This window comes from Lethenteron reissneri, chromosome 37 (genome assembly GCF_015708825.2).
Source record: "Lethenteron reissneri isolate LAM-NWPU_2019-01 chromosome 37, ASM1570882v1, whole genome shotgun sequence".
NCBI classification, from domain to species: Eukaryota; Metazoa; Chordata; class Hyperoartia; order Petromyzontiformes; family Petromyzontidae; genus Lethenteron; species Lethenteron reissneri.
Window position 1 is genome coordinate 13,246,968 of NC_083815.1, and position 14,532 is coordinate 13,261,499.

The 14,532-nt window shown below is 47.5% G+C and overlaps 1 protein-coding gene across 2 annotated transcripts in view; it reads left to right on the top strand.

The window, feature by feature from the left end:
- LOC133351427 (CD109 antigen-like) overlaps nucleotides 1–14,532 on the top strand; it is a 93,786-nt gene that overhangs the window by 51,629 nt on the left and 27,625 nt on the right. For both annotated transcript variants that reach the window (XM_061566625.1, XM_061566627.1), the window contains 4 exons: nucleotides 7,195–7,308; nucleotides 8,183–8,395; nucleotides 9,945–10,083; nucleotides 10,527–10,703. In XM_061566625.1, coding sequence (XP_061422609.1) covers nucleotides 7,195–7,308; nucleotides 8,183–8,395; nucleotides 9,945–10,083; nucleotides 10,527–10,703 — 643 coding nt within the window. The remainder of the gene's footprint in view (nucleotides 1–7,194; nucleotides 7,309–8,182; nucleotides 8,396–9,944; nucleotides 10,084–10,526; nucleotides 10,704–14,532) is intronic.

A 14,532-nucleotide genomic window follows, 5' to 3' on the forward strand; every position in this document is an offset into this window, starting at 1 on the left:
GCGGAACATTGGTTTGAGCCGCTGGCAGTGTAAGTATTGGTGCGGCAGATCCTCCCTGGCACCGCAGGAAATGCACAAGTCTGTTACCCCTGGCGAGATTCGGCTGAGCCACACGGCCGATGGCAACGTGCAGTGTGCCAACCTCCACTGGAGGTCACCGCAGCGTTTGGCTACGGGAGACTTGTACATTAGTTTCCACTGAGGGGCGGCTGCAATGAGGGGAGAGAAATGGTCTCTCCATTTTGTGTCCGGTAGGTCGGCCAGGTCCCGGGAATGCAGCGCCTTTACGCAGCACGTGTAGAGCGCTGTGTTTGGGGCACTCTTGAGGGGCACGTTGCTGCAGCCTCGGAGCTTCAGGAGCTTGTCGGGAGTCGCCGTGGCCAGGGGGCTTGGTGCAGGAGAAACATAACTCTGGGAAAGAGGAGGGCGGGGGAGGGCCGCCACCATCCCCCGGTGCTTCCAGTTTAAGGTGCAGCTCCTTTATGGCGTGGAGTACGTTGCGCAGCAGCTTCTCCCCAGCGAGCATGGAGCGGAGCCCTGCGGTGTTGGCGATCTCAGCTGCGGTCTTCCACTTGGGCTGGTGGGTCTGCACGAGGTGGAAGACTTTTCGCAGCCCTGCTGATGTGAGGCGTAGAGCCAGGGTCTTCTCTCCTCTGATTCCCTGGAAAAGGTTGTTGCAGAACAAGGGCTCGTTCAGGAACTGCGCGAGGTTGTAGGGCGCGCGTGTTCTGCTCCACTCGAAGCTCCGCCACGCGTCCAAGAGGCTCTGGTGATAACTTGGCAGCCTCGTGTAGTCGACCAGGCTCAGGTCCATCAGGAAAAGCTCCTTTCCTTACCCCAGGCACCCCCCTGCATTTCTCAGCAGGGCGAGGGCCGGCGACTTCCAGGGTAGCTCCTCCCGGTCGTACAGCAGCCGTCTGACAGCCATGATCCTGAAACTCATGATCCTGGCGGCGACGTCCACCAGACGCTGGCCGCCCTCGCTCACCGGCAGACAGAGAACGTCTGGCCTGAGCCAGTGCTTCCCGTGCCAGACCAAGTGAGCCAGTGAGCGGTTGACTCTGGTGAGTAGCCAAGCAGGAGGCTGGAGGGCCTTGGCCTTGTGCCACAGCACGGATGCAGCCAGGGTGTTAGCGACAAGCACTCGTCCCCTGAATGACATCTGCGGCGCGAGGCGTGCCCATGTCAGTAATTTAGCTTCGATTGTGTCGGCTAGCTCGGTCCAGATGTTCAGAGCAACATGTGGTTTCCCCAGGTAAACCCCCAGGTACTTGACTCCATCGTCCCGCCAAATGACTCCTCCTGGGAGGAGCACAGAGCGAATTCCGCTTTGCGGCCCTAAACACAGGGCCTCGCACTTGGGCCAGTTGACCCTGGCGGAGGAGGCCCTCTCGTACACTGCAACCGCCTGGCAGAGCGTGGATACGTCATGTGCGCCGTTGAGGACGACGCATATGTCGTCTGCGTAAGCCGAGAGTTTTACGACTGTGTTCTCAGGTCCCGGGACTTTGAAGCCAGACAGATTTCGTCTCAGGTGGCGTAGCAGTGGCTCAATGGACAGGGTGTACAGCAGCCCCGAGAGGGGGCATCCCTGTCTGACCCCCCTCATCACAGGGAAAGGGGCGCCGAGCCGCTGGTTTATCTTCAACAGGCTGGATGTGCCCGTGTACAGGAGCCTGACATGCGAGATGAAGGCCTGGCCGAAGCCGAGCGACGTTAGGAGTTTGTCCAAGTACTCGTGGCTCACCCTATCAAAGGCCTTCTCTTGATCCAAGAAGAGGAGGCCTAAGTCCATGTTGTGCGCTTCTGCAAGGGAGATTATGTCTCTGACCGTACCGATGTTGTCGTATATGCACCGGCCGAGGATGCAATACGACTGTTCCGGCAGGATCGGCTGACCCAGCACTGTCTTGAGACGGTTTTCCAGCACCTTGGAGAAGATTTTGTAGTCGGCGCACAAGAGGGAGGACACGGGTCGCCAATTCTTAACGAGCCGCAGGTCCCCCTTCTTAGGTAGCAGGGATACCACCGCTCTCCTGCAGCTCTGTGGGAGTTCACCCTTCTGCAGGCTCTCCATCAACAGTTGTAGTAGTGGAGGGCCAAGCTCATCCCAGAAGGCCGCATAAAATTCAACCGGCAGGCCGTCAATCCCTGGGGCTTTACCAGCTGCGAGCCCTTTCACAGCGGTGTGGAGCTCCTGCAGCGTGATGGGGCTGTCCAGACGATCCCGCTCGGGGACTCCTAATGTAGGGCCCCCGTCCAGTAACTCCCGGACAGCCTCGTCGTGTATGGTTTCGGCGGCGAAAAGTTGTGAGTAGAAATCCCTGGCGGTCTTGGCGATCTCGCTCTCAGATGTTGCTGTTTGTCCATCTGGGGTTCGCAAACTGGAAATTTTTGTGGTGTTGGCCGGTGTTTTGTTTAAGCGGAAGAAAAACTTAGAGGGAGAGTCCATCTGCGACAGGTGCTGCATCTTTTTGTGCACAAAAGCACGATGTGCCTGCTCGTCTGTGATGGACCTGAAAAGCCGCTGCTTCTCCAGTAACGTCTCACCCTGCTGCGTGTCGTGGGATGAGCTTAGCTCTGCCTCGAGTGCCAGCAGCTCGTTTTGCAGTTGGCGCCACCTCGTTCTTGGCGGCGGCATGCTGGCTCATGAACTGCTGACAGAGAACCCTGACCTGCGCCTTTGTGTTGTCCCACCATAGTTGGTGGGAGCTGAAGCTTCCTTTGGCAGGCAGCCACTGAGTCCAAAAGGCGTTGAAGGTTTCTCTGAAGTCGGTGTCATCAAGCAGCTGTACGTTGAGTCTCCAGTAGGCGCTGTGTTGCTCCGCTCTGGGAATTCGCAGCAGCACAGAGACCAGGTGGTGATCTGAAAAACCGGAGGGTACGATTTTGCTGTCCCCGAGCAGGTTAACGCTGCTGGCATTGACGTACAGTCGGTCGAGCCTGGCAAGGCTTATCCTGCCTTGAGAGCTGCAGCGGCACCAGGAGTACTGCCGCTGGGCTGGATGCTGTAGTCGCCACACGTCACGCAGATCCAGTCTCCGCACGAGGTCAGCTAGCGGCCGTGCGGATTCAGGGTGAGGTTCGGCAGTGTTGCGGTCGAGAGCCGGGTGCAGTTAAAGTCTCCCCCCACGACGGTGAGCACGTCGTCCACGTCGTCTGTCGCGAGTGCGTCCCGCAGAGCGCCGAAGAAGAGCTTCCTCTCGGGGGCCTTGCTCGGCGCGTACACGTTAAAGCACATGAGGCTGGATTTATTCAGGACGAATTCCACAGAAATCAAGTGACCTTTGACGATTTCTTTGAAGGAGACATTCTCTGGTGCAAACCGCGAACTGAGCACAATTGCCACGCCGGCGAGGTTGTCCTCGGCATGACTGAAGAAGGCCCGGCCACCTAGGAAAGGCTGGCGTTGGGCCTCCAGAGTGGCGTCGAGGTGGGTTTCCTGGAGGAGAGTCACATCTGCTTTGTGTTCCCTGACCAAGCGGCAGATCTGGTCCCACCTCTTGTAACTGCGAGCGCTGTTACAGTTCAGACTAGCAACCTTAATAGCTGAAGCCATCATGTAGTTTTGTGGTGGTGATGGTGGTAGTGTTAACAGTAGTTGCGGGAGGTTGGGTTACTTCTGGGCAGAAAAGCTCCTTCTTCGCCTTGCACATGAACGCTTTTAGCCGGTAGCATTCCTGAGCCGAGAAACCCAAACTGTCGCTGTTACGGCAAATTTGTTGGGACGCTTTGAGGAAAGCGGTGAGGTCAGTGAAATGGGCCCTGACCTTAACTTTACGCTTCCTGAAAGTTTTCTCGAGGAAGTTTTGGATGCCCCCAGGTGTGCAATCGAACTTGCTGTTGACTTGTGAGTAGCTGGACTCACTCATGGTGTCTTCTCCTTCGGTCTCTGACACCTCGTCGTCCGAGTTCTCCAGCTCGTCATACTGTGACTCGGCAAAAGCCTCGTTTGCCGTTGGCGATGGCAGGGCCTCATTAGGAAGAGGGTGGCTGTCCTCTGGTAGTGGAGGGTCTTTTGCTCTTCTTTCGGGTGAGGTGAGCCGGCCTTCCTCGCCTTCCTGCAGTGTGGTGCCTTCAGGCGCCGCACCGTCTGGTGGTTCCTCTTGCTCTGAGGATGCTGTGGCGGTGTTCAGCGGGGGTGTTGGCGGCCCTTGTCCCACCGTGCTGTCCTCAGGCGGGTCGTCATCGAGCATGTCTTCATATTGACCCCCTGCAACGGCGTCTGGGATGGCGCTCGAGGGGGGCGGTTGGTCGTCCTGCTCTGCGAGTTTTGGGTAGGGCTCGTGATCTGGCGGTGGCCGCGCGCTCAGGGTTAGGGGCCGCGTGGCCTCCTCCGCCGAGGGCGGGTTTTACCCTGCGCTTGCGGGAGGTGACAAGGGTGAAGCCCTCGGCATCCTCGTCATCGGTGGGCGGCTTTGTACAACCGGCCGCCGCTTCAGCGTCCTGCTGTTGCAACAGCTGGCACTCGTGCAGTGGTGGCTGCTGCTGCTGTGGCTGCTGCCGCTTCTTCTGCGGTTGCTGCTGCGGCTGCTGCTGCTCCTGCTGTTGCTGCTGCTGCGCGGGCTGCGGCGACTGCTGCTGTAGCTGCTTTTGCCGGCGCTGCTGAGGCTGTTGTGGCTGCTGTTGCTGCTGGCGCTGCTGCTGTTGCTGCTGGCGCTGCTGCTGCTGTTGCGTGGCGTTTACTGCAGGCTGCATGTTTTTCCCTTTTGGTTTCCCCGTGCAGTTTGCACGGGCATGGCCGAAGCCACCGTACACATAGCAGCGTGGCAACGCGGTGGACACGTACACGGTGTAGGTGTATTCTTCCGAAGTGTACTTAAAGTTCACGTTGAGTTCCGTGTTGTTGCCGTTTAAAATCATGAAAGTTTGTCTCTTAAACGACAAGACGTGCGCCATTTCTGGGTCCCGTGTGCGCAAGGGCAGCATAATTATTCGGGACACAACTTTGCCGAACCGCTCAAGATCTCGTTGTAGGTCGGCAGTTTTGAGGAAAGGTGGTGGGTTGGAGATGAGCACTTTTCGCGCGGGGGAGGAGAGAGGTGTGCATTGCACAAATATCTCCCCCTTGAAAGTGAGCCCCGTGGCGATGACACGTGCCACCATCTCCGCGTTGGTGAAGAGGACCACGTAGCCACGGTTCATGGGGGCCGCAGCGATGATGTTTCGCTTCCCCACACACTGTCCAGCGGCTTCTATCACGTCGTCCACCTTTATCTCAGGAGGCGGGAAGCAGAACAGTCCGTGTTGGGGGGTTTCAGGAACCTCCGGAACAGCATGGCGTGGCATTGCCGAAATAAATAAATAGTTCAATAAACAAATAAATAACCTTCGTTAGCTGCAGGAATGAAAGGAGAGAACAAGACAAGAAGAGATGGGTGGGAAATAAGAGTGGGGGCGCAGGGTGGAGACAGGAGAGAGGGGGGCAGTGAACAGGTGTTGTCACGAGCGTCCCGTGGCGTGACGGGTGCTGGGGGGGGCAGGGGAGCAGCAGTGCAGAGAGAGGTGGAGAACAGAGCAGAGAGGAGAGGAGTGAGAAAAAAAGGAGCGATTTTTATGTTTGCAGTAAAGCAGAAGAATAGGAAGGATGCAACAGAGGGGGGAGGAAAATGTAATGGGTGCAGAGCTGTGAGTAGGCCGCAGGCCTGCCGAGTAAACGAGTGTGAAGAGAGGAGAAAGAGATAAAGAGGAGTGAGACAGCACGACCCTGTGTTGTTGGAGGCACTCACAGAGGTGGAGGAGAGAAGATGAGCACTCGATGGTGCTCGGAGATTTAGAGAGGTCGCTGGAAAGTTCAAAAAACGAAGTTAGGTGAGGCTAGGATGCGTACATGAAACTAGGCCCTCACTGGCAGGTACTGTTTCTCCAGGAGCACAGGTAGACACACCCTTTTCCCAGCATGCACCGAGAGAGAGAGATGGGGAGAGAGAGGGGGTAGTGATGATGGGGGTATTGCACCTTGCTCCACACATCCACAATGCTGACGGTGGAGGTTGACAAGAAATTACAAATCAAGTCATTACCCAAAGTGGTTGATGACATATTTCCAATGATTGCTGAGTTTATAACCATCTTATCGGTTGAATTTGTGTCTGTGTCGATATATGTGGATGGCTTCATGAACGAAACTTTGTTGATAGCCAGCAGGCTTGCAAAGTACCATAGTTTTAGAGAAATCATTTTCAAACATGGTAGGACCAATACTTCTGCTGTGGCTGATCATTATTTTTATTTGGCTGGCTTACACAATGTATTTCTCAAAAACGATGGTATTTTGCAAGCCTACTGGCTATCAACAAAGATTTGTTCATGAAGTCATCCACATATATAGACAGACAATTTCAAATGAGAAGACGGTTATGAACTCGGAAATCATTGGAAAGATGTTAACAACCACTTTAGGTCATGACTTCGTTTGTAATTTCGTGTCAACCTCCACCGTCAGCAGCGTGGATGTGTGGAGCAAGGCGCAATGCTCCCCATCTCTCCCCCCTCTCTTTCTCCATATCTCTATCCCTTCTCTCTCCCCCCCCATCTCTACCCCCCCCCTTCTCTCTCCCCCCCCCTTCTCTCTCCCCCTTATATCTCTACTCCCCGTCTCTCTCCCCTCATATATCTCCCCCCTCTCTCTCCCTCTATCAATATCCCCTCTCTCCCTCCTATCTCTCCCCTCCTCTCTCTCTCCCCTATCTCTGCCCCCTGTCTCCCCCCCCCTTTCTCTCCCCCTCTCTCTCCAACTATCTCTGCCCCTTCTTTCTCCCTGTCTCTCCCCCTTTGTCTTCTCCTGCATTGCCTGCCCAGCACATACTGCTGACACACTTGGACTGCACCGCTCGCCGCTCAGGGCTGGCTCCACGGCTCTTGTGCCCCACCCACTCACAGCTTTGGCTCGTCCACTCAGGCTGCCCCGCAGCACTTGTCCCCACTCCTTCTGACACTTGGGCTGCACCCATTTCAAGCCTTTATAAACAGTTGCAGTTGGAGGCTTGCCGCCCATGTCTCTCCATCTGATGACGAACGCTTGTGTTGCGATCGAAACGTCGTGAGTTTTTGGTTTTTATAAAAAAATGTTTTTACTTTTTTTTCTTTTTCTTTTAATATTTTCCATCTATGTGACTTTACCGAAAGAACCAAAGAATATGAATTCCTGCAGTCACGAAAGTTTAAATCAAAATGTATGCTTATTGTTGTCAGTTTGAAGTGACCTCACCATTGCAAGTCACCATAAATGTACCCAGCGTTACATTTCTTGGAGAAGAGTTCATTGTGGAGGCAACAGTCTTCAACAAGCAGACACAGACAGCTCAGGTAACAATGAGGCACCTTTACGATCAATTAACACATTTACAGTTTCACAAACCTTGGCACTCAACATTGTGAATTATAATTTAAAATAATTTTATAAATGTATAGTATATAAATAACGTTTCGGTACTTATGCCTCTTCCAAGACTTGGTCAGCATGGAAGAGGCCAAATGTAGTACCGGAACGTTACATCGATTATCCGGTGCCTTCGAGGGGGAGCCGGATTTTAAAAAAAACGCCGGATAATCACATCATTATTTAATAATATCGAATTTTTTTCACATTCTTGAATGACATGTTTTTATGTGTTGTTATGTTTTTTTGTGTTTTAAATGCATGTATTCGGTGAAAATGGCATAAATAGACATACAAATAGACACAAATAAATACCCTGTACGAAGTTACTGTATTTACTGTACCGTACTTACCACTCCAATCTCGAAGACTTTGCATGTGGTGAATAATTTACATGCAGTATTTTCATTTTTTTCGAATTATACGTAGTGTATAATGAACTTTATTTAATATTTAACACTGAAATCAAGCAGGGCTACTTTTTTTTGTCACGCACATGGTGCCGATCACCGGACTGGCTACGGCCTTTAGAGCGGTTTTGCCGGTTTCGCCGGATCGGCCGTGGGACAGCCAGATAATGTTGGAAACTGGATAATCGATTATCAACTGTGCTCTCCAGAGGGGCCCGATAGCGCTTTCTCCAGAGGAGGCCTTTCTGCCAGCAGTGGTGTGCACAAGCAATTGCAGGGCTTACGTTAATCTTTAATTGGTTTTAATAATTTAGATGTTTTATTGTGAGAATCATTTTAATCTGATCCTGACGTTATTCCTCCCATTATGTATTTACCTATTGATTTCTAGGTCCTTGCAAAACTGATGGAGAATGAAAACTTCACGATTCTGTTCCAAAGCAACGGTCTCTCCCCCAATGAACGAAGCTTGAATGTGTCCGGTCAGAATTCTGCCACTGCCTTCTTCCCGGTTTCTCTGAATGTTGACGGCAAAGTTTCCTTCGCTGTAGTTGTCTCCTACCAAAATGTGGATTACACAGTGGTGGGATACACATTGGTCAAGGTAAGTGTGTGCTAGTGTGCGTGCATGTTCTCACATACAGCTGCAATGGGGCCACGTGCTGTCTGCAGTGATTGAAAATTGGGTTGTGTTAATCATGCCATGAAGGCATGGCTTGTGAAGGGAGCACTGAAAGGGAATAATGTCTCATTCCACTTCGTTTCATGTGGGAGTTCAGCTCTTCCATTTAGTAATAATTTGCAGAATTTCTGTGAATACTTCATAAACAAATCATGATTGTTGAAATTTCATAAGCAACCATGCATATAAAAACAGTAACCAAATATAAAAGAATGAAAGTTACATTGAGCAGTCACACCAAGGAGGGAGTTGTTAGAATTTTTATGGCCCCCCTTATTAAAAGAGGATCTACGTCCTTCCAATCTGTGGTATCAGTCTTATGGTCCAGTTAGCTGTGATTATGTCAACACACAATTGCCACCCACCCTCAACCGTTCTCTTGGGACGTAAGCGCTGCCCAGCACTTTATCTGGACTTAGGTTCTGTATTTCCCTTCACACTTCCTCAATAGATGGCACATTAGCCAGCCACTCGCAGGGAGCACCTACTTCCTCCAATATCCGAGGCATGGTAGCCCCATTAAGGTAAACTCTACTTTGCCCCAAGTTATCTTGAGATGAGGGGTTTCCCCTCCTCCAAGATCTCACAAATATCCTCAGCAACATGCAAACCTGTTACTGGGGTTCCAAGATCGGATCGCTGCCCTTTTATTTATTTCTAAAAACACAAATATCAGGTACCTGCTATTTCACAACTTAATGCGAAACACTAGAAATAATAGCATACTAGGGATCTTCCCATCCAATCAGAGAATTTGCAACACATGTATGTTCACATAACCAATCCGCAAATACACCCGGAGCACCATTTGTGATTCACAATAAGTTTACTTACACAAATTTGGTTCATTACATCGCACGCAAACACTGTGGCCTCAACTACATTAGAGAAATGGCTAAATGCCTCGATAGTTTCATGCAACATCTTCTGTCAGAAATTTTTGTTTCATGGGTGTACCTCACATTAATTTGATCAGACTTCTCTATCTCAGGAATGTAGGTTACCAGCATTATTTAATTATTTTTATTATTATTTTATTGAAATGGTGATTGGGCCCAGGAATGTATTTCTGGAAGGATTGTGCCTTGTTCACACAAGAACAAACCTTCCACCAATGCAAGGTGACAGCAACATTTTATAATTTGAACATAAACTAGTTTATAGCGTAATACATTTTTAAAATTGTAGGGTTTGTCCCGTACTTAATGTATATTATTCGGTAACTATTAATCTGCCTGTTTAAAACTGCGCATCAGATTTTTGTGTATTATCATTAGGTCCTATGGTGTAAAGTGCAGTCTGCAATCCGTGTTATCTCTCTGGCCTCCTTTTATATGTGCTGTGAACAAGGGCTGTTGCCTAAATGTAGCATATTAGTTATTTATTTTAAGGCCGTGTTGTTGACGAATTTTCTGTCTCAGTGTCTGACAAGTGCTGTAATCTTTTGTGTCGTGTTTTTCCCATCATGCAGTACCCAGGCTTCCCACAAACGTACTCGGAGAGTGCCCTCCTCAGCCTTTATGATAATACAAATTTCACAAGATCATTTGTGTTCAATTTCCCACCCAACATTGTACAAGGAAGCAGTTCAGCCGTCCTTTACATCTACGGTACATGTCCATTGGGCACCATGCCGATTCATTCTCACAGATATATCCAGATTGCTATTATTGGTGTTTTTGCTTATATATGATTTTACATCAGGGCTGACTACAAGATTTTTCTGAGTATTGCCATAGTTGGATAAATAATGGGAAATTGCTTTTCCATGTAATAAAGAACTTTAAATGGAATATGTATGCGTTAACTTTTAAAATTGTGTTATTTGTTGTTAGCAAACACATAATGAAAATTGAGCCATCTGGTAGCAGCATATGACCACGTCTGAATAAAAAGTGTGATTACGTGCAAAACATCAGCTAGATAGGTCGATTTATATGAATTAGGTGCAGATGAGCCAGCCACAAGTAAGTCAATGGCATCCACAAGTATTCAGTAGCTACTGCTCAGTGCTCCACCAACCACCACATCAGGTAATGTGTGAAACGTGCAGGAGACATCATTGGGCCCTCCCTCACTGGGCTGGACCAGCTCATTCAGATGCCGTACGGCTGCGGGGAGCAGAACATGATCAACTTTGCACCGGGAATCTACATCCGGATGTATCTGGACGTGTCCCACCAGACAACGCCAGATATCGCTGTTAAATCCTTGAATTACATGAATTCAGGTAATGTAACATGTTTGAATTGTTATTAGTAGGCTGTTGTATAGCAGATATTCTGTTGCTCGTCATTCCAGTATCCCCACTTCCGCAAATTGACTTGTGAACTGCTGAATCCCGTTCGAAGGTGATTAAAAAAATTCAGGTTCACCCATCATTCTATGTGCCAGCGGTGAGATGTTCGGTGACAATGCATTTTTATACCCTTGGTCATTTTGTTTCAGTTGAGTTTCAGTTGTGTAGCTGTTGGTAGTTTTTCGAAGCAGTGCCATTGTGGCTCGGAAGCTTTTCTGTGATTTATTTTCACCCTTGAAGGGTAACAACTATTGCTTTTTGTATGACAATAGGAAAATTCACGAACCAGATGGAATAGCCATGGACATTATAAAAGAAAAGCAGAATCAATGATATTATTAAATCTTTATACAAAATAAATACCTCAATCTAGAATTATGCCTCAATTATTGTCCTATTAAACAAGTGAGACAAACCTAACTTGAAGAGTTCAAGTTTTCATTGATGCTATCTTGGCAGTGGTTCATTAGCACAAAGTGTCTAGATTGTATATTGTTTGGTTGTCTATCATCTTTATAAACTTTTGATAAATATGACAGGAGGTTAATCATTCTCTAATTCTTCAAATTACAAAATCTCATCATGGGACCTCCTTTGCCAGAATAGGTTTTCCCCTTTTTTTCTGGCAACAAAACAGGTGTTAAGATGTTAAAACACCAAACTGAAACCTTTTACAAGGAATGATGTCTGCATTAACCACAACACTTGTGGTCAGAATGCAAACAAAAACATACTCTGATAATATATGCATCAACCTATTATCTTATAAAATCTCATTAATCAAAAACACTCCCATAAAAATAAACAAATATAGGCAACCGTTTGGACAATGGCTCTTCTTCATAGTGGGGAAATCAAGAACTATTGTAAAAGTATCACACAGGTTAAGAGCAGGAAAATAAACACTTTCAGAAAAAGAATCCAGGAAAGAGCTCACGTCTTTTCTCAGGAGCCTTGGGTTTAAGTCTCGTGAAGGGAGATTATCGATTAGAGAACATGCGCGAGATCGCAACAGAGGTTGGGCAATGAGGACAGCGCATGGGCAGGAGTGAGATGGATGGTACCATCATGGGACAATGCGGGATGGTGATGGTATGGGGAGGCTTTCATTCAGCAGTGGATTAAACATAGCTCATGATGAATATGACTCCTATTTGTGTTACATAGGTTATAGGTTCAAGTTTGTACTGAATTGTTTCTCCTGTTAACCTAAAGAAACACTGGCATATAATGTACATCCGATTTGCGTAAATCGTAAATTGTGGAAGGTATCTTCTTGGTTCTTTAGGTAAAGTCACGTAGAAGGGAAGTAATAAAATAATAAAAATAAAGCATAATAAAATAATTCTCACGACGTTTCGGCCACAACGCAAGCAGCCATCCTCAGGTGAAAACCAGGTCTGTCGAGGCGACAGCATCTGAATGAAACCGCACCATGCTCGGAGCATATATTTAAGCTGGGTTAGAAGGGGGGGAAAGGGTGCCTTGACAAACTAATTTGCATATCAAGAGGAATTTAGCATATTTATGGGAAATGCAGGTATGTGATTAGTACTACTTATGCCCGTGCATTATGCAGGATTAGCAGCATCAAAGGGAGGGGATATGGGAAATGCAGGTATGTGATTAGTACTACTTATGCCCGTGCATTATGCAGGATTAGCAGCATCAAAGGGAGGGGATAGGGGTAGCATTAATAAAGGGAAGGAGTGTTAATAGTATGTAGCTGCAGTAACTAAAACCACCACGTAAACAACTAAAGTATAAACTACATAGTATCATCAGTATACTAAATATACTCTACAATAAGCTGAGTTACTAACAGTAAGTAATACATTACAATTCTACGTCGTAAAAAATATAATATGCTTCCATCTAAGCTTTATTCTCTTACATCACACGAGTCTACACTGTACTATATACTGCCATAGACAAACCCAACATTAAATTACATACTGTATTGCTATACATTGTAATATTATACAATTACGATATTATATATTACTTTGTACATTGTATTAAGCATATACATTTTATACTATTTGTTATTATACACTGTACCATTGGCCGTCGTGTGAAAGATACTAAGAGGAAGCAACGAAATATGTTAATGGGAGAGTAGTGTAAGGAAACTTGCAGCGGAGCAAAGAATCCATTCCCTGCGGAGAATACAATGCCAGTGAGTGGAACGGGGTCTGAAAGTCACCGTAAACGTAAACACAATCTTAACTGATTGTGTTCACGTTTACGGTGACTTTCACTCACTGTCATTGTATTCTCCACAGGGAATGGATTCTTTGCTGCGCTGCAAGTTTCCCTCACTACTCTCCCATTGACATATTTCGTTGCTTCCTCTTAGTATCTTTCACACGACGGTCAATGGTACAGTGTATAATAACAAATAGTATAACATTTATATGCTTAATACAATGTACAAAGTAATATATAGTATCGTAATTGTATAGTCAATATACAGCAGTGTGATATACATTAGGGTGGGTAGAATAATACATAGTGCAATATTACAATGTATAAGGTACTAGCGGAAGTACTCGGCTTTGCCCGGGTGAAAAATATATTTCTTAAAAACCTTACATATATATACACAGATACTAAGGTCTTGTCAAAGCCCGGTGGGCTGTTTGTACATTTCTCCACCAACAAATATATAAGCGGCTTTCACAAGTCCAAAAAATTGTAGAAAGTGTGGGGTAAATAGTTGATGTCAAAAGGTTTCCGAAAATTGTGGTCTCCCCCACCCCCCCTCAAAAAATATCTTTACCCCTCGTAGGTATATATACTAACAACACCTTACATACAACAGAGGAAGTGGTATCTATTGACTCTGTAGTAGTATCTACTGACTGTACCGTAGTATCTACTGAGCCAGTAGCTACTGACTGTGTAGTAGTATTTAGTGACTGTAATAACTACTAACCATAGTAGTATTTACTGGGCCTACAGTAGTATCTACCGACTATATACTCGTAACGACTAACTGTATAGTATCTGCTGACTCTATAGTTGTATCCACTGACTATAGTAGTAACTACAAAATCTATAGCAGTATCTACTCACTCTATAATAGTATCTACTGACTCTAGTAGCTACTCACCATGGTAGTATGTACTGACTGTATAGTAGTATATACTGACTGTAGCAGTATTGACTGACTGTAGTGGTATATACTGACTGTTTTAGTATTTACTATAGCGGTATCTACCAACTCGATAGCAGTATCTACTATCACTACAGCAGTGTATACCGACTGAGGTGGTACCTGCTATCACTACAGCAGTGCATACTGACTGGTGGTACCTGCTATGATTACAGCAGTGCATACTGCTGTGTTGGTACCTGCTATGATTACAGCAGTGCATACTGCTGTGGTGGTATCTGCTATGATGAGAGGAGTACATATTGTGGTGGTGGTACCTGGTATGATAACAGCAGTGCATATTGACTGTACTCATCATTCACCCTCACCATTCACCACTCACAACTCACCCTTACCACTCATCCTCACCACTCACCACTCCCACTCACTATTCACCATTCACCCTCACAACTCACCACTCACCAATCTCCCTCACCAATCTCCCTCACCACTCACCCTCACCACTCAGCTTCACCACTCACCCTCACCACTCACCCTCACCACTCACTCTCACCACTAACCCTCACCACTAACCCTCACCACTCTCCCTCACCACTCTCCCTCACCACTCACCACTCTCACCATTCACCCTCACCATTCAGC